General features: G+C 45.7%; 4 protein-coding genes across 8 annotated transcripts in view; all 4 read left to right on the top strand.

Moving 5' to 3' along the window:
- Window positions 1-9128, top strand: part of LOC106605641 (dual specificity tyrosine-phosphorylation-regulated kinase 1B) — a 69493-nt gene extending 60365 nt beyond the window's left edge. For 2 of the 5 annotated variants that reach the window (XM_014201511.3, XM_014201506.3), the window contains exons 6-11: window positions 1033-1319; window positions 2558-2704; window positions 2786-2947; window positions 4521-4839; window positions 6050-6153; window positions 6318-9128. In XM_014201511.3, the coding sequence (XP_014056986.1) occupies window positions 1033-1319; window positions 2558-2704; window positions 2786-2947; window positions 4521-4839; window positions 6050-6153; window positions 6318-7079 (1781 nt within the window). In that variant the 3' untranslated portion in view covers window positions 7080-9128. The remainder of the gene's footprint in view (window positions 1-1032; window positions 1320-2557; window positions 2705-2785; window positions 2948-4520; window positions 4840-6049; window positions 6154-6317) is intronic. The other 3 variants (XM_014201508.3, XM_014201507.3, XM_014201510.3) reach the window with 3 other exon arrangements.
- A 254-nt stretch (window positions 9129-9382) lies between these two features.
- Window positions 9383-19279, top strand: LOC106605642 (uncharacterized). The gene is made up of 9 exons (XM_014201512.3): window positions 9383-10706; window positions 10806-10918; window positions 11018-11121; window positions 11207-11381; window positions 11473-11584; window positions 11670-11758; window positions 12601-12671; window positions 12791-13497; window positions 13608-19279. The coding sequence occupies exons 1-9, from the start codon at window positions 10134-10136 to the stop codon at window positions 13656-13658; spliced, it is 1995 nt and encodes a 664-aa protein (XP_014056987.1). The 5' UTR covers window positions 9383-10133; the 3' UTR covers window positions 13659-19279.
- Window positions 19280-24980: 5701 nt separating this feature from the next.
- On the top strand, window positions 24981-26536 carry LOC106605643 (taste receptor type 1 member 3). Its single transcript, XM_082975446.1, has one exon. It carries the CDS (start codon window positions 25001-25003, stop codon window positions 25862-25864), a length of 864 nt encoding a protein of 287 aa, XP_082831572.1. The 5' UTR covers window positions 24981-25000; the 3' UTR covers window positions 25865-26536.
- Window positions 26485-27624, top strand: LOC123743143 (taste receptor type 1 member 1; the record flags this gene model as incomplete). The annotated part of the gene is made up of 1 exon (XM_045718634.2): window positions 26485-27624. A coding segment is annotated over one exon (978 nt), but the record flags the coding sequence as incomplete, so codon positions are not given.
- Between the last annotated feature and the right edge of the window lie 16 nt (window positions 27625-27640).

Raw genomic sequence — 27640 nt, 5'->3', positions numbered from 1 at the left:
CCTCTTCCCTCCTCTTCCCTCCTCTACCCCTCTTCCCTCCTCTCCCCCTCTTCCCCCCTCTTCCCTCCTCTTCCCCACTCTTCCCCCCTCTTCCCTCCTCTTCCCTCCTCTTCCCTCCTCTTCCCCCCTCTTCCCCCCTCTTCCCTCCTCTTCCCCCCTCTTCCCTCCTCTTCCCTCCTCTACCCCTCTTCCCTCCTTCCCCCCTCTTCCCTCCTCTTCCCCCCTCTTCCCTCCTCTTCCCCCCTCTTCCCTCCTCTTCCCCCCTCTTCCCTCCTCTTCCCCCCTCTTCCCCTCTTCCCCTCTTCCCCCCTCTCCCCCCTCTTCCCTCCTCTTCCCTCCTCTTCCCTCCTCTTCCCCCCTCTTCCCCCCTCTTCCCTCCTCTTCCCTCCTCTTCCCCCCTCTTCCCTCCTGTCCCCCTCTTCCCTCCTCTTCCCTCCTCTTCCCTCCTCTTCCCCTCTTCCCTCCTCTTCCCCTCTCCCCCCTCTCCCCCCTCTTCCCTCCTCTTCCCCCCTCTTCCCTCCTCTTCCCCCCTCTTCCCTCCTCTTCCCTCCTCTTCCCCCCTCTTCCCTCCTCTTCCCCCCTCTCCCCCTCTTCCCTCCTCTCCCCCTCTTCCCTCCTCTTCCCTCCTCTTCCCTCCTCTTCCCCCCTCTCCCCCTCTTCCCTCCTCTTCCCTCCTCTCCCCCTCTTCCCTCCTCTTCCCTCCTCTTCCCTCCTCTCCCCCTCTTCCCTCCTCTTCCCTCCTCTTCCCTCCTCTTCCCTCCTCTCCCCCTCTTCCCTCCTCTTCCCTCCTCTTCCCTCCTCTTCCCCTCTTCCCCCCTCTTCCCTCCTCTTCCCCCCTCTTCCCTCCTCTTCCCTCCTCTCCCCCTCTTCCCTCCTCTTCCCTCCTCTTCCCTCCTCTCCCCCTCTTCCCTCCTCTTCCCCCCTCTTCCCTCCTCTCCTCCTCTTCCCTCCTCTTCCCCCCTCTTCCCTCCTCCCCTCCTCTTCCCTCCTCTTCCCTCCTCTTCCCTCCTCTTCCCTCCTCTCCCCCTCCAGTCCACCTGAAGAGGCACTTCATGTTCCGGAACCACCTGTGCCTGGTGTTCGAGCTTCTCTCCTACAACCTGTACGACCTCCTGCGCAACACCAACTTCCGCGGCGTGTCTCTCAACCTGACCAGAAAGTTTGCCCAGCAGCTGTGCACGGCGCTGCTGTTCCTGGCCACGCCCGAGCTCAGCATCATCCACTGCGACCTCAAGCCTGAGAACATCCTGCTGTGCAACCCCAAGCGCAGCGCCATCAAGATCGTGGACTTCGGCAGCTCCTGTCAACTAGGCCAGAGGGTGAGGAGACTAGCTGACTAACCAAGCACAGAGATATAGAAGACCCTAATGAACCCAATGCATGTGCTGGGTGGGCTCAGGGGAGGGGTGTTGAGGAGAGAACACCATTGGGTTAGGAGAGAGGGAGAAGCAAGGGGAGGGAGGACTACGCCTTACCAAGCACATCAATATACACAGTCCACTCCTGAAATCAGTGCATTGCAGTTCACCACTCCCAATGGATCCTTTGTGAATTGTTCTGGGTATCTGCATGCTCCTGTGTGTTATATTTAAGATCGACTTAAACCAATGCATACATCAGCTGTCGACTGGTTTATATAGTAGGCCCTTAATGCATTGCTATATCCCCTCTAGATGCTGGGGGGGAGGTTGGGTAGAGAAGAAAATTGGGGCAGGGAGAGAGGAGGGAGCTGTTGGAGGGGATAGATAGAGACGCAGGGGAAGGGAGGAAATGGTAGAGGTAGAATGAATGAGAGAGCGTTTTCTAAACCAGATAAACGTTCATTGTATATTAACCTTTGGATATCTCAGGAAGAGGGAGAAGAGAAGGGTGGGGTGGATGGATGGATGGATGGATGGATGGATGGATGGATGGATGGATGGATGGATGGATGGATGGATGGATGGATGAGGGAGAGAATAGCCCACAGATGATTCCGTTTCTCCGTTTCAAAAGAGAATGAGCTCAGTTTTCTTCAGAGGGTAAATAGACATGGAGAGGGAAGCTATGGAGGGAGGCCGTTGCCAAGTTGAATAGGAACTGGCATTCACAGCACGTCTTTGAGGACTCTTGGGAAGATGAGGAAATGGGCCTCACTACAGTGCTCAAGTATAGAATCCCAGCGGCTCTGCTGCACCCAGTTTAGATATTTCTACTCAGCTTGGCCTGCCCCCGTGTGGACGAACGGTGTCACTGCACCACTTCCACCATCCTGTCTCCCTCCACCAGGGAGTGCTCTAATTTAGATTAGAAATGTTATTAAAGAGCCACAGCTCTGTTCTGCTGTAACCAACATACTGGAGCTAATACCTCTGTCTTTTCCCATCACATTTTCTCCCCTCGTCTTTCTATCTCGCTCTCTTCTTTGGTAATATATTTTCTTTCTTTACCTCACCCCAACCTGTCCATCCCTCCTCTGTCCTCTCTCCCCTTCTCCCTACCTTCTTCTCTCCCTCTCCACCTCTTTTTATTTCTTATATCACCTCATTCTGTCCCTCCATCCTCCCCTCCACCACAGATCTACCAGTACATCCAGAGTCGGTTCTACAGATCTCCGGAGGTGTTGCTGGGCATGCCCTACGACCTGGCCATTGACATGTGGTCCCTGGGCTGCATCCTGGTGGAGATGCACACGGGAGAACCCCTCTTCAGTGGCTCCAATGAGGTAGGCTGTGAGAACACACACAGCATTGGGTGTCGATGCCGAATTTTCCCCTGACCTGTCCTGTTGTTTCTCTCTCTCCAGGTGGATCAGATGAATAAGATAGTGGAGGTGCTGGGGGTCCCTCCCAACCACATGCTGGATCAGGCTCCCAAAGCACGGAAGTACTTTGACAAGCTGTCCGACGGTCTGTGGACCGTCAAGAAGAACAAGGACATAAAGAAGGTACTTTACCCCTCGGCCTCCGTGAGTAAAACTCTGCTCTTACTTAATCTTCTCATCTCATCTCCGAACCACGTCCCTCCTGTCACTCACAACGCAGTAGGTTCAAGTTCCCCTGTCACCCCACAGATCCTGGATCAGATTACCTTGCTCTTACCTCCAAACCTAAACTTAACTACTAGGGGGATGGAAAGATATTTGACCCTAGTGTCAGTGGTTAGAGGCAACTTCTCTACGAACCTCCTACTTGTATTAACCATTCACCGTAGAGAAAGAGAGATGGGTAGAAAACCGAGTGGAGGAGGAAGGGGAGGAGGGTTAGCTTGATTTTGGAAAGTAGTTTGTGCAGAACAGGTATTTTCTCCCTTTTCTCATTTCCAACCTAAACTCCCACTCTTAGGAAGGAGATCTGAGGCCTCAGCATCCTAAACTCCCACTCTTAGGAAGGAGATCTGAGGCCTCAGCATCCTAAACTCCCACTCTTAGGAAGGAGATCTGAGGCCTCAGCATCCTAAACTCCCACTCTTAGGAAGGAGATCTGAGGCCTCAGCATCCTAAACTCCCACTCTTAGGAAGGAGATCTGAGGCCTCAGCATCCTAAACTCCCACTCTTAGGAAGGAGATCTGAGGCCTCAGCATCCTAAACTCCCACTCTTAGGAAGGAGATCTGAGGCCTCAGCATCCTAAACTCCCACTCTTAGGAAGGAGATCTGAGGCCTCAGCATCCTAAACTCCCACTCTTAGGAAGGAGATCTGAGGCCTCAGCATCCTAAACTCCCACTCTTAGGAAGGAGATCTGAGGCCTCAGCATCCTAAACTCCCACTCTTAGGAAGGAGATCTGAGGCCTCAGCATCCTAAAATCCCACTCTTAGGAAGGAGATCTGAGGCCTCAGCATCCTAAACTCCCACTCTTAGGAAGGAGATCTGAGGCCTCAGCATCCTAAACTCCCACTCTTAGGAAGGAGATCTGAGGCCTCAGCATCTTCCTCTCCAGTCATCATCATCTAAAGCGTAGAACCCCTCGTCATATAGCTTTCTCTAATTGTCTAAAAAGGTCCTTATCGTTCCATTATTCTGTGTGCATCAGAAGCATTACATAGCCCTTAATAAGATAGAGGGATGAGGTGAAGGAGCAGTGAAGGCAGGTGAAAGGGAGAGGTTGAACAAAGGGAGAGGCCTGGGTTACGGTGGAGGTGAGAGAAAGCGGGGGAGAGAAAGGTTTGGATCAGAGGTTAATTAACTCTGCCCAAAAGGGATTGGAGATGGTGGAGGATCAGCCATCTCACCCCAGAGGCAGGCACACCTGGGTGGGTGTGTGAGCACGGGTGTACACCTATGGGTGTTGGCATGTATTTTCACTAGACGATTAGGGGTTAAGTGAATGATATAGTGCAGGATAAGACAACTTATTGTTCGTTTTAGGACTAGTGAGTCTATCCATTCATAATATGCATTCTACTGACCATCAACCATTTCACCGTCATAACAACATACATGCTTGCATGTGTGAAATTCAACCATAATAATAACTAAAACTCCCCACATCCATATCCTCTGTTCTCCCCCTTCTCTCACTCCCTCAATCCCCCTCTTCAGGAGTACAAGCCTCCTGCGACGCGGCGGCTCCATGAGATCCTGGGGGTGGAGACCGGGGGTCCTGGTGGGAGGCGGGGCGGAGAGCAGGGGCACGCTCCCTGCGACTACCTGAAGTTCAAGGACCTGATCCTGCGCATGCTGGACTACGACCCCAAGACGCGCATCACGCCCTTCTACGCGCTGCAGCACAACTTCTTCAAGAAGACGACGGACGAGGGCACCAACACCAGCAGCTCCACCTCCACCAGCCCGGCCATGGACCACAGCCACTCCACCTCCACCACCAGCTCCGTCTCCAGCTCCGGTACGGGACACAGCAGTTAGTATACAGTATACCCTTACCATAAGTCACAGTCCACTGCATGGGGAAACATCTAGCAGAAACCACTGCAGAGGTCAAACCTCAATAGAGCAAACTAAGCATTGGCAGCCTGTTTGATCCCATATTCCCAGTGCAGTGTTCCCCCCAGATAATTCTCCCCTATGTTTCTGTAAAACACCAATATTCCTTAGATTGAGAGCTATTGAAAGTCCGTTGAAGCCATGTTGGTTAGTACTGTAAAGGATCTTGTCTGGGAGATCCCTCCCACCTACATAGTCTTCGGGGGAACACTGCAGTCTACTGCGTCATAGTGATGGTTGTTCAATGTTACATCTCAGCCAGACCCTACAGCCCCTCACTCTCTGCAACAGCTACACAGTCTCCATAGAAACAAGCTCCTGGTTACTTCAGCCGCAGCTCAGTCCCTACAGCCTGCAGCACACCGTCACCATAGCAACAGCTCAGCCTCAGCGGCCTCTCCTCTGCCACAGCTACAGCTCCCATTCACCATGGCAACAGCTAGTCACCTTAGCTACAGCACCATGTTCAGCAGCTCAGCAAAGGTTATGGTCCCAGCAGTGATGGACTGTCAGTATGTTGACGTAACACAACTATTGTGTATTCTGACTAACCGAGTGTCTTTTCCCCTTGTCCTCCCCTGCTCCGTCTCTCCTCCCCTGCTCCGTCTCTCCTCCCCTGCTCCGTCTCCCCTCCCCTGCTCCGTCTCTCCTCCCCTGCTCCGTCTCTCCTCCCCTGCTCCGTCTCTCCTCCCCTGCTCCGTCTCCCCTCCCCTGCTCCGTCTCCCCTCCCCTGCTCCGTCTCCCCTCCCCTGCTCCGTCTCCCCTCCCCTGCTCCGTCTCCCCTCCCCTGCTCCGTCTCCCCTCCCCTGCTCCGTCTCTCCTCCCCTGCTCCGTCTCTCCTCCCCTGCTCCGTCTCTCCTCCCCTGCTCCGTCTCTCCTCCCCTGCTCCGTCTCTCCTCCCCTGCTCCGTCTCTCCTCCCCTGCTCCGTCTCTCCTCCCCTGCTCCGTCTCTCCTCCCCTGCTCCGTCTCCCCTCCCCTGCTCCGTCTCTCCTCCCCTGCTCCGTCTCTCCTCCCCTGCTCCGTCTCCCCTCCCCTGCTCCGTCTCCCCTCCCCTGCTCCGTCTCTCCTCCCCTGCTCCGTCTCCCCTCCCCTGCTCCGTCTCTCCTCCCCTACTCCCTCTGTCCAGGTGGATCTAGCGGTTCTTCCAATGACAACCGGAATTACCGGTATAGTAACCGGTACTACAACAGTGCAGTTACTCACTCAGACTACGAGATGCAGAGTCCACAGGTGAGCGGTTTAAATCTGACCTCACTCTGATGTCTCAGATCTCATCACATGGAACAACATGTTCTTCCTCTATATCAGCTGGAACTGACATTTGTATGATGTACTGTAGGTGCTGCATTCTCTGTTTCTAACGATGACCTCTCTTCCTCTCCCCCAATGCCAAGGCTCCGTCTCAGCAGCAGCTGCGCCTCTGGCCGGGTGGAGAGGGGGGCATGGGTCCCCTGTCCAACAGCGGCAGTAGCGTCGGCGACCCCCCATACCCCCAGCTGCTGCTGCACAAGCCGGCGGCCACGCAGCACTCGCGCCACTTCCTGGGAGGCGGCGGCGTCGGGGGCATGATGGAACCACACCACCCGCACCCCATCTACGGCAGTCACCACGGCAACGGGCGGGGCCTGCGGCAGACTGGGCAGGGGAACCAGCCCCAGGGCCAGGCTTCACAGGGCCAGCAGGGCCAGCCCCTGATGCCCATCTCCTCTCCACAGATGCCGGACAGCATCGAGCTCAGCCTCACACACCACCACCATCTGGGTCAGTCTTCCATCATGCCGCCCCCATCCAGCTTGGACTCCAGCCAGTACGGCTCCTCCAACCTCCACCTGGGCCTCTCTGCCTTTCGGACTAGGACGGTCATGGCCCCCCAGCCGCCCCCCGCCGGCTCCCAGCAACAGTTGGCCCAGCCCCCAGCCTCTCAGGACAGCTTGGTCGCTGCCTCCGGGCTTGGATACATCCCCCCATGCTACCCGGGCAGTAACAACAATAACAACCCTCCCCAGGGTAGCGTGGTCGGGGGCGGGATGCTCACCGGGGGGCCCCCACCCAGGGGAGTAGGGGGCGGCGGGGGGAGGCCGGACTCTGAGGAGTCCACCATGATGGGTGTGTGCGGCAGTGGAGGAGGCGGTGGTCAGAACGCGGCCAACTCTTGATAAATCTTGAACAAATTCCAAAAGCCATACAATTTTAACAACAACATTACAACAAGAACATTACTATTTGAACACGCATACATATACATTATACACACTTGAGTTTGAAACAAATACGGCCACACATACAGAGTTACACAGACAAACTTGTGAAATATCAAAGGAGTTTTGTTTTGCATGGGAGAAGGTCGAGGGAGAGTAAGAGGGGGGGCTTTGAAACCATTTTTATCCTTTTTTCAGTTTCTTTGTTTTTCTGTTGTTGAAGGAAAGAAACGGGGCTCAGTAGTTGGAATGGAAAGTTTCACATAAGTTTGTTTTTCTTGTTATTATTATTATATTATTTGATTTTATGTGGTTTAAGGAAAGGTTTGCAGCGAGATTTTTGTTGTTTGGGTTGTTTTTTGGAATGAAGACCGCAAAAGTAAATGAATGGTTTGAAAAGTGGTAATTGTTGGTTAAGAAGAGGGAGGCACGACAGAGAGCCTTATGATATTTTTTAAATCTTTTTTATTTTCTTTGTTTTTGTTTAGTTTTTCTGAAGTCTAGGTTTAATTGTATGTTTTATTTATTAAACATCACTACATGAGGAGGAGGGTAAGCAGGGAGATCAGAAGAGCGCTAAATTGAGAGGTGGTTTATTTATTCATTTTAATTTATACCGTTTTTTTCTCTTTTTTTTTCTGATGGACAGAAAACATTTGCGCATACACAGAGAAACAAACTAGGGTCTTTTTAGTTTGTTTTTCAGTTCAGTATATCTCATCCCCGAAACACACACACACACACAAACACACACACTTTTGTTACATTTTTTTTTTATGTTTCCAATCTTCTCTCGCTTGACACTGGCTTATATATCTGAAACTATGAAACAGATCATAGAAATAAAATGAAGCAAATGACAAAAACCGTAGTCACCACACAGTGAGAAACTATACGATGAGGAGGATGAAACATTTGACGAAGTGAGACGCTTTCAAGAGGAGAGGGGGAACAGAACTTCTACACAAAAGGAGGAAGTGATTCAAGAACGTAAAACAACAAAACATTTTGCCACAAGGAAAACCAAAATGCTTCCCTGTTGTTTCAAAAAAATAGTCTGCCTTCTACTTCAACATCTAACCAGACTCTTTCACCTTCTTTCTCTGTCTTTCTCTGTCTTTTCTTACTCACTTTTGTTTTGGACCATAAACTACAGAAACGTAACACACATTTTGGGTTGGAGTAACTGGATATGCTAAGCCAAATCTTGCTCACTCTCTCTGTCTCGCTCTCTTCTCCTCTGCCCCATTTTTCTGTTAGGGGGGAGGGGGGCAATATATAGCAGGAGGGAGGAGTACATACTTATGAGGAGACACTTTTATGCCCTCCTTACCCCTACAGCCCCAGTGACTGACTTCTCTGGCCTATTTTCTTTCTCCTGTCTTTTTTTTCTCCCCTTCCCTCCCTCCTTCACGACACTCTGTGAGTGCTGTTTTCCATCAAGTCAAAAAAAAAGTGAACTACTTCTCTCTCGGCTGCTATCTCCACTTTCAACCATGTTCGGATTGCTGCTAAAGAAACAGACAGACAGATAAATAAATAAAAATGAAACTTTTTAACCCTCCTGCTTCAGAAAAAATGGAAAAATAAACCACTGCATCTCATGTATTTATTACTATTTAACAAGAAAAAGAAAAGGTAAAAATGAACCTGTTTTCTGTTTTTGGTTTGGTTGCCTTCTTCCTGCTGGTGAAAGTTGGGCAATGACTAAATGTAACAGTTAAAGGTGGTATTAAAACACTGACTTAGTTTAAGTCAGCCACTGGGCGGGGCCTGAATGGGGGAAACTGGGTAAGAATAAAGTTGGATATATAAGAATAAAGAGTATAATTTTGCACACAAAGGTCAAATGCAAATCACAGCTTTCTGCTTTTTTCAGCTTTCAGTCGACAGACCCTCATCTGAGTAGCGTGCATACAGTAGCAGGCCTACCACAAAGACAAACTGTTGATGTGGCAAGCTAAGTGATCACTGACATGGCATAATAAATCTGAGATTTGCGTTTGACCTCAAGTTATTTCATTCTTTTTTTTGTACGTGAGTGTAACTGGTGTTGGGTGTGGTGGGGATGATGTCCATGAAGAACCACAAAGTTGGTGTAGCTACTAATGAACTTATTAGGAATCAGTCTCATCGTTTGGATAGTCTTGCACTCTTGTGACAATATTTTATTGTTGCCAATATACAGTAGCAGGCAGCTCTGAGTAAAGTATAAGTGTAAACATAGCATTATAACTAGATACATTGATTGGTGGTTTACTATCAAACGGTTACACTGAGTACACAGTGTCTCCACTGTATTTTAACCCGTGTCTTCCTGGAGGCAACGATTGATGAACACGTGCTACTGGAAGCGTTAAAGACAGGTTATTGTTACCCTGTAGACCTACTCTATGCCCCTAGCTGTATCTTTGGTCGCAGCTTACCTTAGCACAATCCTCCGTTTATCTATTCCATTGTCAATGGTAAATGCTGTTTAGTTCAAAATGTTGTCTGTGGGGTCACCTATACCATAAAACGACATGCAATTAGAACCAATTTAGGACCGTTTGACTCATGTTCATCAACACATTTGCGCTCTTCCTAGTTGAGAGTTATTGAATATGAATTTAACAGGTGAAGGCCAAGCGTTGTATTCACAGAAGTTACTGAGTAAAATTGAGAGCACAGTTTATACTGGCATCTGGTGGAAAGATAAGGGAATTACATACTCAAAGTTTACATTGTAACAACATTCTAGGCTATGCATAATACGTTTTTCATATATCATTGCAAATATAATGAAGTGAATCATTAATGAATAATCTACGCCCACTAGCCTACATGCAACGAACGTCGCCGTGTGTGCCAAGTGCGTAATTGTTGCGCCAAAACCAGGTGAGCACAATTATCTAGCGCCTACAAGATTCATCTTTGAATGGTCACTCTAGTTTGCTTACAACAGTGTGTCCACGAGGCGCTCTGGACAACGGAGTTTTATTTATTTTTTCTGCGGCTTTGGTCACGTTGGACATGGCACAAGTTGCGTGGATGTTTTGTCAATTTGTATGGATTTTTTCTGCCTTTCTATTCACACAACTATCAGCGGAAGCTGATTTTAACGTTGACAGATGGGGTGGTCAAGAGCATCAAGATTACCAATTTGCGGAGCGGCACCTCCCGGGCAATGTACCCGTGCGTGAGGTGATCAGGCCTCGGATAGGGGAAGACGATGCCATCGGTGCCCCTCGGTCAGAACCACCATACTACTTCCTTCCCATGTTCCAGCACTCTGCGGTTCCCGTCGTCGATAGGGACTTGTTCAGACCAGTCGCCGGCAAAATACGTTTCCCCAGTATCTTGACCAACCTCTTGCTTCCGCCACAAAATAGTCCAGAGCGCAACCACTTCTCTCCCGTGCGTAATCCGCGGGGAGTGGAGGTGTGGTGCGGGTACAACCAGATCTCCGTGCGCATCAACAGAGGTCAGCTCGGGTTTAGGTGTCTGGCCTCCATGCTCTTCCTGGGCACTTGCCCCGTCACCCGGGTCACCCCACTTTTCTTTTACTTCCATTATGACCTGAATGACTGTGGCAGTACTCAAACGGTAAGATGTGTTGGGATACATTTTGACCTCACTATCCATTAGAAACACACTTAAACTGACCCTAAAATATGTACTCTTTATTCTGTTAATGACTTCCAGACCATGAATGGCCAGCTGGTGTACTCCAGCTCACTTCGCTTTTCTCCAGAACCACAAGGGCCAGTGATAAGAGCCATACCTCTCAACCTCCCCATTCAGTGCATTTATAACCGGTACAGTGCCCAATAGACTAGCCTACAGTAGGCATTTATACTTCGGTCTTACTGTGTGATGAGTGGTTTTTGCTGTTTTACCATCCATTTCCTTAACAGATTCCACTACTCCTACAAAGTTGGCTATGTACCTAAGGTGCATGACCGCACTCTCTTAAAGAGTATGAATGGCAAACACATCTTTAGGCTCACTGCATGCAATGGTAAGTAAACATGTCCCATTACAAGAGTTGGCAAGTTGATTTAAGGTGCAGAGAATGAGGGGGAAATATTTCTCTCCAAATCTAGAGCGATGGGAACAATTGTCGTCAGAAGAGAGCTATATGCTTGGGGAGCCAATGTACTTCAAAGCCTACGCAGCTTTTGTCCCCAAAGATGAGAGTGTGTTTGTTGATTCCTGCTTTGTTACGACATCCAAGGACCCAAATACCACACCTCGCCATGAAGTCATTCACAACTTTGGGTAATCAAACACTTAAGTTCTCACACACTGCTGTAGCTATAGCATTTGTATTTACTCTAGTGGTGGGTATATCCGCGTGTATGTGTTTTAGATGTATGGTGGACAGCAAGCGGAAAGGCAGTCAGTCCCAGTTCTTCTCCAGAGAGTCAAATGTCCTGCGCTTCACTGTGGATGCTTTCCTGTTCCCCCAAATCACTGCCAAGGTTGGGCTATATCATTTTATGGAACACAAATGTTTCCACAACGGTAGTGAATAGTGATTTATATAATCCGTACTCTGTTCCACAGCGTCTCTACCTGCACTGTATTATGACTGTCATGAAATCCACTTCAAAGCGCAGCGCCAAATCCTGCACGTTCAATAGCACAGTGGGAAGGTAAACTGTCTTTTTAGAGTCTCAACCGTAACCTCGACCAATCTGATCTATTTCTATATCCAGTGGTGGGAAAAGTACCCAATTGTCATACTTGATTAAATGTAAAGATACCTTAATACTCAAGTAAAAGTGAGTCACCCAGTAAAATACTACTTGAGTAAGTATTTTATTTTAAATATTTTCAAATTCCTTGTATTATGCCAACCAGACAGCACTATTTTATTTATTTATGGATAGCCAGGGGTACACTGACAATTTACAAACAAAGCATTTGTGTTTAGTAAGTCTGCAAGATCAGAGACAGTAGTGATGACCGCGAGTTCTCTTGATAAGTCTGTGAATTGGAACATTTTCTGTCCTGTTACATTTCGAGTGCTTAACGAGTACTTTTGTGTCAGGGAACATGTATGGGAGTGAAGAGTGATTTTTCTTTCGGAATATCTGTAGTAAAATAAAAAGTTGTCAGTATAAATAGTAAAGTACAGATATCCCCAAAAAGTTGTACTTAAAAGTATTTTTACTTTACACCACTGTCGATCAATCATTCGCTCAAGCATTACGTCACAAGTTACATACATGGTGGTCATGATCAGTGTGTAGGACACTGATAATAATGAAATCATTAAGTCATTCAGTTGTCATGCATTTTTTGTTGTTGCACTGGTTAAGTAGAGGTTTATTCACTACAAACCAAACGGAAGCTAACGAAACAAGGAGTGACCTACCTGAATTTGTCCAATAGAAACTCGTTTTTGTTGCAAAAGTGTTTACTCCAAACGCAAAAATCTCCTCTGCAAAACGTTTTGGACTAATGATTACACCCCTGGTTGTTGTCTTGTTAGGTGGGAGGAGCTGTATGGCCCTCCCTCTGTGTGCTCCTGCTGTGATTCTGTCTGTGACGTGTCAGACTTTTGTAAGTATACAACACAGTTAATGCTGGACCACCTTTTTTTCCCTCTAATTCATCTTAGATGAATTAGTCAATACAATGTATGCTGATCTGTAACCTGTGGTTCTGCCTGATGTAACCAGGGCCAGCCTTGAAGTATCCTTCAGTGAAAAGCCTGATCACCAGTGAACCCTGGAGAGTGTTGGAGGACAGGGAGAAGAGTTTGCCCATTCAGGCTGAGGAGAGACCACCAGACAGTGAGGAAAGGGTGGAGGAGACCTTGGCAGTCACTTATAAAGAGGAGGAGAAGGTGAAGTTTAAAAGTTTGGCAGTCACTCCTTGTGAGGAGGAGAAAAACATGTCAGTCGCTGTTATGAATAAGGTAGAGGGGGTGCAGGAAGGGATAGTTATAGCAGTGAGAGAGGAGGGGGTGGTAGCCAGAAAAGAAGGGGGTGTGGAGGAGCCGATTGGTGACAAACGGGCTGAGGTGATTGAGGTGGAGGCTGAAGAGAATGGCACAGACAAAGTGACAGCAAGTGTAACTTTGGAACATGTACCTGAGGAGATACCTGAGGAGAATACTGTGATGGTTAAGGAGGTAGCTCAGTGGAACATGTCAAGTGAGTTGAGTGTTGCCACCACGAATGCTAAGGTGTCAAAGAAAGTTAAGGAGCAGGTTGCCTGGATAGAAGGGTCAAAGGTTGAGAGAGTGGCGGTTGGACAGATGCCTTTGGTGGACGAAGCGGCAGCGTTTCTGCAGGGGTACATGGAGCCTGCCGAGTGGAGAGAAGATTACCAAGGACCAGCCCCAGAGGAGAAGCTGGGGAGGTTTTGGAAACCATCCACAAAGGTTAGTTTTCATAGAGTCTAGTCAATGTTTCAATGCCAGTTTCAATTTGCAATCATTTCAAGTGTTTGTCATACCAGCTGTTTTAAAATGGACCTATTTCTTCTTTTCAGGACAAGCTTGTTGTGCTGGAAACTTCTGTCCCTATTGGAACATTGACATAAATTAACTTAAATTCAATATTTGATGAGAATTACACCTAAGTGTCCTTGTATGATTGAATATTAAATTACCCTTGTTATAAGCAATGAACAAAGCTCTTAACGTTTTCATGGTAGCTGGACATTTGAGGGATGATTTATTTTTGTGTGGGTGTACAGTGGCTTGTGAAAGTATTCACCCCCTTGGCATTTTTTTCTATTTTATTGCCTTACAACCTGGAAGTAAAATTGATTTTTGGGGGGATTTGTATCATTTGATTGACACAACATGTCTACCACTGAGGATGAAAAATATTTGTGAAACAAACAAGAAATAAGACAAAACAGGAAACTTGAGCTTGCATTTATTCACCCCCAAAGTCAATACTTTGTAGAGCCACCTTTTGCAGCAATTACAGCCTCAAGTCTCTTGGGGTATGTCTCTGTAAGCTTGGCACACCTAGCCACTGGGATTTTTGCCCATTCTTCAACGCAAAACTGCTCCAGCTCCTTCAAGTTGGATGGGGTTCTGCTGGTGTACAATCTTTAAGTCATACCACAGAATCTCAATTGGATTGAGGTCTGGGCTTTAACAAGGCATTCCAAGACATTTAAATGTTTCTCCTTAAACCACTCGCGTCTTGCTTTAGCCGTATGCTTATGGTCATTGTCCTGCTGGAAGGTGAACCTCCGTCCCAGTCTCAAATCTCTGGAAGACTGAAACAGGTTTCCCTCAAGAATCTCCCTGTATTTAGCGCCATCCATCATTCCTTCAATTCTGACCAGTTTCCCAGTCCCTGCCGAGCCGATGGAACAACATCCCCACAGCGTGATGCTGCCACCACCATGCTTCACTGTGGGGATGGTCTTCTCGGGGTGATGAGGTGTTGGGTTTGTGCCAGACATAGCGTTTTCCTTGATGGCCAGAAACCTCAATTTTAATCCCATCTGACCAGAGTACTTTCTTCCATATGTTTGGGGAGTCTCCCACATGCCTTTTTGTGAACACCAAACGTGTGCTTATTTTTTTCTTTAAGCAATGGCTTTTTTTCTGGCCACTTTTCCGTAAAGCCCAGCTCTGTGGAGTGTACGGCTTAAAGTGGTCCTATGGACAGATACTCCAATCTCCGCTGTGGAGCTTTGCAGCTCCTTCAGGGTATTCTTTGGTCTCTTTGTTGCCTCTCAGATTAATGCCCTCTTACCTGATCTGTGAGTTTTGGCAGGTTTGTTGTGGTGCCATATTCTTTCAATTTGTTTAAATAATGGATTTAATGGTGCTCCGTGGGATGTTCAAAGTTTGGATATTTTTTTATAACCCTGATCTGTACTTCACAACTTTGTCTCTGACCTGTTTGGAGAGCTCCTTGGTCTTCATGGTGCCGCTTGCTTGGTGGTGTTGCAGACTCTGGGGCCTTTCAGAACAGGTGTGTGTGTATATAGAGATCATGTGACACTTAGATTGCACACAGGTGGACTTTATTAAATAATTATTTGACTTCTGAAGGTAATTGGTTGCACCAGATCTTATTTAGGGGCTTCATAGCAAAAGGGTGAATACATATACAGGCACCACTTTTCTGTATTTCTTTTTTTTGGTTGTATTTCTTTGAAACAAGAGTTTATTTTTTTATATATATTTTTTTTTATTTCACTTTACCAATTTGGACTATTTTGTCTATGTCCATTACATGAAATCCAAATAAAAATCAATTTAAATTACAGGTTGTAATATCAAAGAAACAAAACTGGAAAACCCAACAGTCAAATATTATAAAAATAGATAGGATACATAGATATTGTTTACAGATATTAAAGGACACAATTCTCCTCTGCAAGCTGAACTGACTTCTCAGATTCCTTGAATTAGAAAGTTATTTTGTAACATTAAAGCCAGGTCACAACTTGCAGACTTGTTTACGCTGCTGTGCGTTTTGTTGCCGATCTTATTTTGCTACCTGACGGTTTTTACTTTTTCATTACCGTATATTTTTACTTTTTCCTCACTCAACTTTTTTCATTCAACTTTTTCACCCCGGAGGTTTTATCTGGACATGGTTCGTCAGGACTTCAAACAGCCGAAGCTAAGTAACATTAACATGATGCCTTCTAATTGCAGTCGTTGTACTTATAATATACAGGAGAACGATCGCCTTACGGCGAGGATAGCTTTGCTGCAAGCCCAGCTTCAGACGCAATCGTTAGGCAAGGGCAATTTCAGTGTAGGAAAGGATGAAACAGCGTCTGTGCCACCAGTAAGTACAGATAGTAACGTTAGTATAAACCCCCTCGCACGGTCCCCGCAGCCGGACAACTTTCTCATGGCTTCTGGAGGGAAACACTGTAGGAATGCTCAACCGGTGTCGCTTATTCAGCCGACAGAAACTTTCAACCGGTTCTCCCCATTAAGCGAGTCGGAGTCGGAGGCCGAGACTTCTCTGGTCTCTACTCCTCCCGTTATAGGGTCTGAGACGCCGACGGCTCCCACCATTAGCTCTGACAAATTGAAAACCCTAGTCATTGGCGACTCCATTACCCGCAGTATTAGACTTAAAACGAATCATCCAGCGATCATACTGTTTACCAGGGGGCAGGGCTACCGACGTTAAGGCTAATCTAAAGACGGTGCTGGCTAAAGCTAAAACTGGCGAGTGTAGAGAGTATAGAGATATTGTTATCCACGTCGGCACCAACGATGTTAGGATGAAACAGTCAGAGGTCACCAAGCGCAACATAGCTTCAGCGTGTAAATCAGCTAGAAAGATGTGTCGGCATCGATTAATTGTCTCTGGCCCCCTCCCAGTTAGGGGGAGTGATGAGCTCTACAGCAGAGTCTCACAACTCAATCGCTGGTTGAAAACTGTTTTCTGCCCCTCCCAAAAGATAGAATTTGTAGATAATTGGCCCTCTTTCTGGGACTCACCCACAAACAGGACCAAGCCTGGCCTGTTGAGGAGTGACGGACTCCATCCTAGCTGGAGGGGTGCTCTCATCTTATCTACGAACATAGACAGGGCTCTAACTCCTCTAGCTCCACAATGAAATAGGGTGCAGGCCAGGCAGCAGGCTGTTAGCCAGCCTGCCAGCTTAGTGGAGTCTGCCACTAGCACAGTCAGCGTAGTCAGCTCAGCTTTCCCCATTGAGACCGTGTCTGTGCCTCGATCTAGGTTGGGCAAAATTAAAAATGGCGGTGTTCGCTTTAGCAATCTCACTAGTATAAAGACCTCCTCCATTCCTGCCATTATTGAAAGAGATTGTGATGCCTCACATCTCAAAATTGGGTTACTTAATGTTAGATCCCTCACTTCCAAGGCAGTTATAGTCAATGAACTAATCACTGATCATAATCTTGATGTGATTGGCCTGACTGAAACATGGCTTAAGCCTGATGAATTTACTGTGTTAAATGAGGCCTCACCCCCTGGTTACACTAGTGACCATACCCCCCGTGCATCCGGCAAAGGCGGAGGTGTTGCTAACATTTACGATAGCAAATTTCAATTTACAAAAAAAAAAACAATGACGTTTTCGTCTTTTGAGCTTCTAGTCATGAAATCTATGCAGCCTACTCAATCACTTTTTATAGCTACTGTTTACAGGCCTCCTGGGCCATATGCAGTGTTCCTCACTGAGTTCCCTGAATTCCTATCGGATCTTGTAGTCATAGCAGAGAATATTCTAATTTTTGGTGACTTTAACATTCACATGGAAAAGTCCACAGACCCACTCCAAAAGGCTTTCGGAGCCATCATCGACTCAGTGGGTTTTGTCCAACATGTCTCTGGACCTACTCACTGCCACAGTCATACTCTGGACCTAGTTTTGTCCCATGGAATAAATGTTGTGGATCTTAATGTTTTTCCTCATAATCCTGGATTATCGGACCACCATTTTATTGCGTTTGCAATCGCAACAAATAATCTGCTCAGACCCCAACCAAGGAGCATTAAAAGTTGTGCTATAAATTCTCAGACAACCCAAAGATTCCTTGATGCCCTCCCAGACTCCCTCTGCCTACCCAAGGACATCAGAGGACAAAAATCAGTTAACCACCTAACCGAGGAACTCAATTTAACCTTGCGCAATACCCTAGATGCAGTTGCACCCCTAAAAATTAAAAACATCTGTCATAAGAAACTAGCTCCCTGGTATACAGAAAATACACGAGCTCTGAAGCAAGCTTCCAGAAAATTGGAACGGAAATGGCGCCACACCAAACTGGAAGTCTTCCGACTAGCTTGGAAAGACAGTACCGTGCAGTATCGAAGAGCCCTCACTGCTGCTCGATCATCCTATTTTTCCAACTTAATTGAGGAAAATAAGAACAATCCGAAATTTCTTTTTGATACTGTTGCAAAGCTAACTAAAAAGCAGCCTTCGCAAATGGAGGATGGCTTTCACTTCAGCAGTAATACATTTATGAACTTCTTTGAGGAAAAGATCATGATCATTAGAAAGCAAATTACGGACTCCTCTTTAAATCTGGGTATTGCTCCAAAGCTCCATTGTCCTGAGTCTACACAACTCTGCCAGGACCTAGGATCAAGGGAGATACTAAAGTGTTTTAGTACTATATCTCTTGACACAATGATGAAAATAATCATGGCCTCCAAACCCTCAAGCTGCATACTGGACCCTATTCCAACTAAACTACTGAAAGAGCTGCTTCCTGTGCTTGGCCCTCCTATGTTCAACATAATAAACGGCTCTCTATCCACCGGATGTGTACCAAGCTCACTAAAAGTGGCAGTAATAAAGCCTCTCTTGAAAAAGCCGAATCTTGACCCAGAAATTATAAAAAACTATCGGCCTATATCGAATCTTCCATTCCTCTCAACATTTTTTGAAAAAGCTGTTGCACAGCAACTCACTGCCTTCCTGAAGACAAACAATGTATACGAAACGCTTCAGTCTGGTTTCAGACCCCATCATAGCACTGAGACTGCACTTGTGAAGGTGGTAAATGACCTTTTAATGACGTCAGACTGAGGCTCTGCATCTGTCCTCGTGCTCCTAGATCTTAGTGCCGCTTTTGATACCACCGATCACCACATTCTTTTGGAGAGATTGGAAACCCAAATTGGTCTACATGGACAAGTTCTGGCCTGGTTTAGATCTTATCTGTCGGAAAGATATCAGTTTGTCTCTGTGAATGGTTTGTCCTCTGACAAATCAATTGTAAATTTCGGTGTTCCTCAAGGTTCCGTTTTTGGACCACTATTGTTTTCACTATATATTTTACCTCTTGGGGATGTCATTCGAAAACATAATGTTAAATTTCACTGCTATGCGGACGACACACAGCTGTACATTTCAATGAAACATGGTGAAGCCCCAAAATTGCCCTCGCTAGAAGCCTGTGTTTCAGACATAAAGAAGTGGATGGCTGCAATCTTTCTACTTTTAAACTCGGACAAAACAGAGATGCTTGTTCTAGGTCCCAAGAAACAAAGAGATCTTCTGTTGAATCTGACAATTAATCTGGATGGTTGTACAGTCGTCTCAAATAAAACTGTGAAGGACCTCGGCGTTACTCTGGACCCTGATCTCTCTTTTGATGAACATATCAAGACTGTTTCAAGGACAGCTTTTTTCCATCTACGTAACATTGCAAAAATCAGAAACTTTCTGTCCAAAAATGACGCAGAAAAATTAATCCATGCTTTTGTTACTTCTAGGCTGGACTACTGCAATGCTCTACTTTCCGGCTACCCGGATAAAGCACTAAACAAACTTCAGTTAGTGCTAAATACGGCTGCTAGAATCCTGACTAGAACCAAAAAATGTGATCATATTACTCCAGTGCTAGCCTCCCTACACTGGCTTCCTGTTAAGGCAAGGGCTGATTTCAAGGTTTTACTGCTAACCTACAAAGCATTACATGGGCTTGCTCCTACCTATCTTTCCGATTTGGTCCTGCCGTACATACCTACACGTACGCTACGGTCACAAGACGCAGGCCTCCTAATTGTCCCTCGAATTTCTAAGCAAACGGCTGGAGGTAGGGCTTTCTCCTATAGAGCTCCATTTTTATGGAATGGTCTGCCTACCAATGTGAGAGACGCAGACTCAGTCTCAACCTTTAAGTCTTTACTGAAGACTTATCTCTTCAGTAGGTCCTATGATTAAGTATAGTCTGGCCCAGGAGTGTGAAGGTGAACGGAAAGGCTGGAGCAACGAACCGCCCTTGCTCTCTCTGCCTTGCCGGTTCCCCTCTTTCCACTGGGATTCTCTGCCTCTAACCCTTTTACAGGGGCTGAGTCACTGGCTTACTGGTGTTCTTCCATGCCGTCCATGGGAGGGGTGCGTCACTTGAGTGGGTTGAGTCACTGACGTGGTCTTCCTGTCTGGGTTGGCGCCCCCCCTTGGGTTGTGCCGTGGCGGAGATTGTTGTGGGCTATACTCGGCCTTGTCTTAGGACGGTAAGTTGGTGGTTGGAGACATCCCTCTAGTGGTGTGGGGGCTGTGCTTTGGCAAAGTGGGTGGGGTTATATCCTGCCTGTTTGGCCCTGTCCGGGGGTATCATCGGATGGGGCCACAGTGTCTTCTGATCCCTCCTGTCTCAGCCTCCAGTATTTATGCTGCAGTAGTTTGTGTCGGGGGGCTAGGGTCAGTCTGTTACATCTGGAGTATTTCTCTTGTCTTATCCGGTGTCCTGTGTGAATTGAAATATGCTCTCTCTAATCTCTCTTTCTCTCTTTCTGTCTTTCTCTCGGAGGACCTGAGCCCTAGGACCATGCCTCAGGACTACCTGGTATGATGACTCCTTGCTGTCCCCAGTCCACCTGGCCGTGCTGCTGCTCCAGTCTCAACTGTTCTGCCTGCGGCTATGGAACCCTGACCTGTTCACCAGACGTGCTTGTTGCACCCTCGACAACTACTATGATTATTATTATTTGACCATGCTGGTCATTTATGAACATTTTAACATCTTGACCATGTTCTGTTATAATATCCACCCTGCACAGCCAGAAGAGGACTGGCCACCCCTCATAGCCTGGTTCCTCTCTAGGTTTCTTCCTAGGTTTTTGGCCTTTCTAGGGAGTTTTTCGGGCCTAGCCACCGTGCTTCTTTCACATGCATTGCTTGCTGTTTGGGGTTTTAGGCTGGGTTTCTGTCCAGCACTTTGTGATATCAGCTGATGTACGAAGGGCTATATAAATATATTTGATTTGATTTTGATTTGATTTGTAATGCAACAAAATAGGAAAAATGCCAAGGGGGATGAATACTTTTGCAAGGCACTGTATATTGAAGATTTTAACAGAATGCCTTAACTATTTTACACTCAAGACTGCAGAACTAGGGTTGCAAAGCTACTGGTGATTTACCAAAGTTCCTGGAACATTTTGTAATTTTGGTCATTAACATGTCATCTATGGTAACGTTGGTCATTTTATACCTGAATAACTTTTTTTAAAATGCATTCATACTATTTTTTTTTAACTGTATATTTGGGTCCATATTGTCCAAGAGTTTCTGGTGGATAGAGCTTATGGTTAATGAGAAAATAGCCTAATTAATGAGAAATTCTAAACAATGGCATTATTTTCAATAAACTCTGCAACTCTTCCAACTTGATTTTCTTTCACAACTGCCACCAGTTGGGTGCGAAAACATTAACAGAGATAAGTTTGTAAAAACAATAAAGGATATTTAATTCTGAAATCCTCATATTAAACACCAGTGGTGTTCACCAAGTTAAATGGTTTATATTGAGGAAAATGTTTTACAGCTTTTCATTCTATTTGTTTTAATTTTAAAATCATATCTGATTAATTTATATTTGCATGTGATAAGGCCACACAGAGGGCCGGAGATACACCTGTGATAATCTGAAGTACCCAAAAAGGCCACTAGAAGTCCTGTGATAAAATTCCAAAGAAACTTGAAATTACCCAAATTCTGGTAGTTTACTGGTAAATTTTGAAGGTTACCAGTAATATTCACTCCCATTGAAATTGTATTGGTCCCATCTAGCATTTGGAGCTAGAAACAGAGCTGCCATGTCTATCGAGCCACCTTGGTCACTACATGCAACCCTAGGCAGGACTGATGTAAAACTCTGTTTCAAGCTATTATGTAGGGATGGCAACAAGTGGTGCATGAACAGTGCCTTTCAGATGCAAATGATTATGAGCATATGTAAATTGCATAGTACAGTGTTGGAGAACTTGCACTCACTGTCACACAGACACACTTTACTCTTTCAGCATGGTTGGCCTACTTCTCCAATAGAAATCAGAGATGACGCTTGTAGACAATGTCATGGCGAAGTGGGCTAGCTAAGCTCATGTACAGAAACTCGTCATCAGGTCTTATTCGATCACACCGACAGCGTAATTGCTTAAAATGGTACGCAGCATCTGAATATTTGTGCACCAAAAGTTCAACATTCACCTTCTACCATTTCTGTCAAACTGTCTACACATACAGTTTGACTCATACGTTCGATAAATCCAACATATGCACATATGCACACAGAACGCCCTGCAAATGTCTCTGCAATGCAATGCTGCAAGGCGAACGCAGCGTTCCATTGGAAATGAATGTAATTCTGGTGTACCAAAATGCAACGACGCAGTCGGTGTGATCGAGGTGTAACTGTCGTCTTGCTTTGAACTGCGCATGTGCAGGCCGTCAAGTCAAATGCACTCCTTAGATATGTTGTTTTTGACAAAAAAGGAAATCTTGTCACTTTCATGAGGTTGTCGTAATAACATGTTCAACTACTTAAGACATTGGTTCAGATCTAGGTTGTGCCTTTAGATTTTGCGAAAATTAACTAAGGAAGAATTTTTCACTTCTCATTGATTTCTCAAACACCAAACCCCAGCCTGGTGTGCTTTGTCTGTTTCGCAAGCGTTCCCGGAAGTCTCGCAATGATGTGCCTCTGGGTTTAAAAATGGATTGAAAATCAGGAGGCTGGTGGGAGGACCTAAAGAGGGACGGGCTCATTGTGAAATACATTGAACAAAGTCAAACGTGGTTTCCATGTTCGAAACCGTTCCATTTATTCCCAGTGGTGTGTATTCATGGATGCAAAGGGAAGCCAGGTTTCCCCCCAAAAATCCCCAAATCTCACCGGAGAAAGCATCCGAGCGAGCTAAACAGCACCGTCTGTCTCTGTATGTGTAGGCCATCTATCTGATGCTGTCTGGTCCAAAAGAGTATGAAATTCATGCCGCCAGTAGCGTTGAATGCAAGGCAAGCCTTTTGTATAAAATAATAGCCAATCAGTGTAGAGCTCAACTGTGAATGGTCCTGGCACACATAAAAAGTGTCAGGGGAAGCCAGTTTGGATTTTGCTTCACTCCAATCACATTGCATCGAGAGCAAACATTGACAGAAACTCGTTGTGCATCTCAGTGTATTGTTGTCCTCTGGTGGCTAGCTAGCTATCTAAAATTGGCCTTTTCCTAAATTAGCCATGGATGATAGGGATTTGGACTTGTAGTTTTAATTCATTCTCCGTACTGGCCAATGATTATAATGGCGATTCTGATCCAACCATAAATTCATACATTGTGCCCCTGGCCAGAGAGGATGGAAGTTCAATGTGTAGCTAGTTGTAGAAGGCTAATGTTAACTAGCTAACATTGCCCATGAAAGGAAATTAGACTAGCGAGCAAGCATTTTAGCCAGGATAGCCTAGGACAACAAAAAATGAAAGTGTGTACTGTATGACAGAGTGATAGACTGTTTCATCAACATGAGAGGAGGATGGCATTGGTGTTTCTCTACAAGTAGGGTGAGTCAACATGTTTTTTCTATTTGCACGAACGCGCATGGCCACATCATATTCAGCTTATGTTGATTGGACTAAATAGTTTTTGGTATGTTTTAGTTGTCACTGTATTAGACTAAGCATAGGTGATTTGATAATGTTGAAGGTGAAAAGGTGCTGGAATACTGGAGGCAGCTCATGTTTCCTTTGCGACTTGCAGTAACTCTCCGTGGTTCTAAATCAATAGTTGTTTAGTTGTCCTAAAATGTTGGAAACATTAACTTGCTTGACCATGCTGTAGGTCTTATAACTGTTTGTTACATGCAATGTTCTTTGCGGACTTCACCAGACAGAGGTTACTTTCTAGTTTTGTGATGAAACAAATGTGTGGTTTAATTTATTCTGCCACTGTGTCTTCTTATTGTCTCGGCCTTTAGGCCTGTATATCACAGTGGCAAGGCATATGAACTAACAGGTTATAGAGCAAACAACACAATTATCACAACACAGGTTGTAATATGGCTTTTTATTCTGGCTTGGCTTCCCCAGTGATTTTACCCAAGCACTGCTACTGTTTATTCCATTCCATCGATTAATGTGCCCGTCCTCCTATAGCCCCTCCCACCAGCCTCTTCTGGTGGAAATGTCTTATTATTTTGTATAAAGGGATGTGTGAAAGACCTGACAGACATTTTCATAAACCTCAAGACATGTTTCCATAATAGCCTGACCATGGATAGGTGGATGTGGTTATCCAGGTATCTGGGGCATGGAACACAAATAAGGAAGTAACGCAACATGTAAAACAGTGAAAGATGATTGGTATCAGTCACCTCAGTAGATGGAGAGCATTTCAGCCTCTGCTCTAACAACTCACTCTTGCTTAGAAACCTACAATGTTGTTTCTTGTGGTGATGGTGTCATTTCACCTGATGAAACAAAGTGACACATGCTCCTCTTTACCACAACTCAGCCTGGATGGAGACTACATTCTGGGAGGACTATTCCAGCTGCATGAGAACTATGGAGTGACTGGTACAGCGACTGACACTGAAAACAGAAAACCTGATGTGCTTCAATGTCACAGGTAAGGCAAAGTCTGCTTTCACCACTGGGGGAAAAAAACAATACTGTAAATGTCAAACTTTTTTTGTTGCACACATTGACAGTTAAACCATGCAACCTTTTATTCTACATCCCAGGTTTAAATTTTCCTCAGCAAGCTACCAGCAGATTCAAGTCATGAGGTTTGCTATTGAAGAGATCAACAACTCCACATTGCTGTTGCCTGGCGTCAGCCTGGGCTATGAGATTTTCGACTACTGCTCTGACTTGCTCAGTTATGGGGCTGCTCTGGACTTTCTGACCCAAAAGGGAAGAAGAGCCATCCCTGTGTGGAACGGTACAAACTACAGACCTAAAGTCATCTCAGTCACTGGCCCGTTTGGAAGCAGCCAAACCATCAGTGTCGCCCCTCTGTACATGTCTGAGATGATTCCAGTGGTAAGTAGTATTTTATGGCACAATATAACCTCATAATGGTGCTATTTATGCAGTAGCTGCCTTGTGTTTGTACTCTTCAGGAATGGGTCTGTAGAACACTGCAATATAAATGGACCTGTACTGTAATGCTTGTTCAAATATGACAATCCTTGTTCTCACAAAAGCATTATCGTTTTGTGTTTTACTTCAACAGGTGACTCATGGGGCATCAAGTGTCCAACTGAGCTACAAAAACAGATTTCCCTCCTTTTTCCGAACCATTCCCAGCGACAAATATCAGGTGGAGTCTATAGTCCGTATACTCCGACAGTTTAACTGGAACTGGGTGGCTTTCATCGGTGGTGACAATGACTACAGCAGAGATGCCTTGACAGTTTTTCAGGAGAAGATTAGACCAGCTAACATCTGTTTGGCGTACCAAGACACCATTCCCCAAAACCAATCCTTAATAGGGCATCTATTCAACAACATAGCCATGTTCAATGTCCAGGTTATTGTAGTCTTTGCCAATGTGGAGTTTGTCATTCCTTTCATCCAAAAGGCCATAGATCTCAGAGTGAAGGAGAAGGTATGGATCGCTAGTGAGACATGGTCCATGAGCCAAGAGTTGATCAAGAAGAGTCAGATTGAGAGGATAGGGACGGTCTTAGGTGTCACTGTACAGAGGCACAAGGACCTGAGAGGATTTGATGAGTTCATTAACAACACAGTAAAATCCAGACATGAGAATGCATGCACTGACATGGACTTGAAGGAAAGATGTGGTCAGATTTGCTCTGACTGCAACTCCACCAGTGCCCAGACAATTATTGGAGAGGACCCGACATACAGCTTTGTCATCTACTCAGCAGTGTATGCTGTGGCTCATGCACTCCACAATGCTTTGCGGTGTGGGACATGGAACTGTGCCAACTCAGAAATCATTGCTTATCCTTACATGGTAAGTGAGCTGCATCTCCTTCAGCATGAAGCCTTATGGTCAACCACATCACCAGAAATATGATTATTAATTGACATTATCTGTTATTTGACCATTTTGTCTTGCATTTCCAGGTCACTGAGGCACTAAAACAGGTCAAATTCAAATTGGAAAATCAAAGTATAGAGTTTGACGAGAACGGGGACCCACCGGCTCATTACGACATTGTACACTGGGACTGCAAAAATAAAACATGTTCTAATGTGGATATTGGCTCATACCTTACCAACCCCACACCAAGCTTCCATATTAATGAAACTCTCATACATTGGTTTGCAGGCACAAAGGTTAGTACTACATTCTTCAAAACCATGCAAGTATACATTACACACCATCAAAACACTGCGTGGTATTCAAATTAGTGATAACTGATGCTGGTCTTTTCCACAGTGATATTTTAAGCTGTTCCTACTTCTTGCAGGCTCCAGTTCTGCAGTGTTCTAGTGAGTGTAAATCTGGCTCCAGAAAAGTTCAAACTGGCTTCCACACCTGCTGTTTTGAGTGCGAGATCTGCTCTGATGGAAAGTACATCAACCACACAGGTACTGAGCAACATGACTTTCTGTTTTTGCCTGGAGTTTTTCCTGGACAGGTCAAGAGGTCAGAAAGAACATCTATGAATCATATGACAAGAATGATTATCTGTACACATATTAGAATCTGTCACCCAGACTTTCTCTTCCCTTCCTCTCCCAACAGCCGATCCCTACAGCTGCATAGCATGCCAAAAGGATGAGTGGGCCAGGAATGGCAGTACCTCATGCACCAAGCGCTCTATAGAGTATTTGCATTCTGATGATTCGTTGGCCATTTTTCTGATGTTCCAGGCCAGCTCCATCATCCTCATCTCAATGGCCATCTTGGTTCTGTTCCTTTGTAAGAATGACACCCCTGTGGTAAAATCAGCTGGTGGGAGGCTCTGCTTCTTCATGTTGTGTTGCTTGTCCATGTCCTCCATCAGCGTCTTCCTCTACATTGGCAAACCTACAGAGGCCATCTGCACCTTACGCAATTCTGTGTTTGTAGTCTTCTATGTGGCCTGCCTGTCCTGTCTTGCTGTTCGCTCCTTCCAGATTGTCTGTATCTTCAAAATGGCCGCCAAACTGCCCAAAGCGTATGATTTCTGGGTCAAGCATGGTGGTCAGTGGATCACTATTATCACAACCACTGTCATAATGCTGTTTCTGTGCATTTTGTGGATAGCCATTGAAGGACCCAAGCCCAATCAGATAGCATTGTATAGCGAGGTAATTTTGGATTGCACATATGGCGTCATCCCCATCTTTTATGTGATAGTACTGTTTGCCACTTTGCTGGGTATTGCATGCTTTAGTTTTGCCTACATGGGAACTGACCTGCCCAAAAACTACAACGAGGGTAAATCTATCACTTTCAGCTTGCTGATCTTCTTCATCTCTTGGGTCATCTCTCTGACAGTGCACCTGTCTACCAAAGGAAAGCACACACTCTCCGTCAATCCTTTCTCTGTGCTGTGCAGTCTGTATGGTATACTCTTTGGTTACTTCTTCCCTAAATGCTATATCATTATCATTAGACCTGAACGTAATACAGCAGCCTATTTTCAAACTGCAATCCAGAGTTACACACTTCAACCTAGATAATGTACAGATGTTGAGACATATTTTTGTGTGGCACTAGAACTGCCACTACTGTGTTCTGTGATGTTTCTTTTCAGTCGATATCTATATTTTTTAACCCCATACTGTTTTCCTCCATAAAAGCATTTTAATTGTTTGCCCATTAATAAAACACTTTCTAAAGTATTGTTTGTGTCCAATC

Source organism: Salmo salar, chromosome 05 (genome assembly GCF_965601325.2).
Source record: "Salmo salar chromosome 05, fSalSal1, whole genome shotgun sequence".
In the NCBI taxonomy this organism is placed as follows: domain Eukaryota; kingdom Metazoa; phylum Chordata; class Actinopteri; order Salmoniformes; family Salmonidae; genus Salmo; species Salmo salar.
Note: the sequence above shows the minus strand (reverse complement) of the source record. Positions and strands in the feature narration are given on the sequence as shown.

What these genes read in the sequence shown, in the direction of transcription:
- LOC106605642 (XM_014201512.3), top strand. Translation starts at nt 10,134, where the DNA reads ATGGCACAAGTTGCGTGGATGTTTTGTCAATTTGTATGGATTTTTTCT. An exon ending in GAAGTCATTCACAACTTTGG is followed by an intron (nt 11,382 to 11,472) that starts GTAATCAAACAC and finishes TATGTGTTTTAG; the next exon opens with ATGTATGGTGGACAGCAAGC. An exon ending in TCCCCCAAATCACTGCCAAG is followed by an intron (nt 11,585 to 11,669) that starts GTTGGGCTATAT and finishes TCTGTTCCACAG; the next exon opens with CGTCTCTACCTGCACTGTAT.
- LOC106605643 (XM_082975446.1), top strand. Translation starts at nt 25,001, where the DNA reads ATGACAATCCTTGTTCTCACAAAAGCATTATCGTTTTGTGTTTTACTT.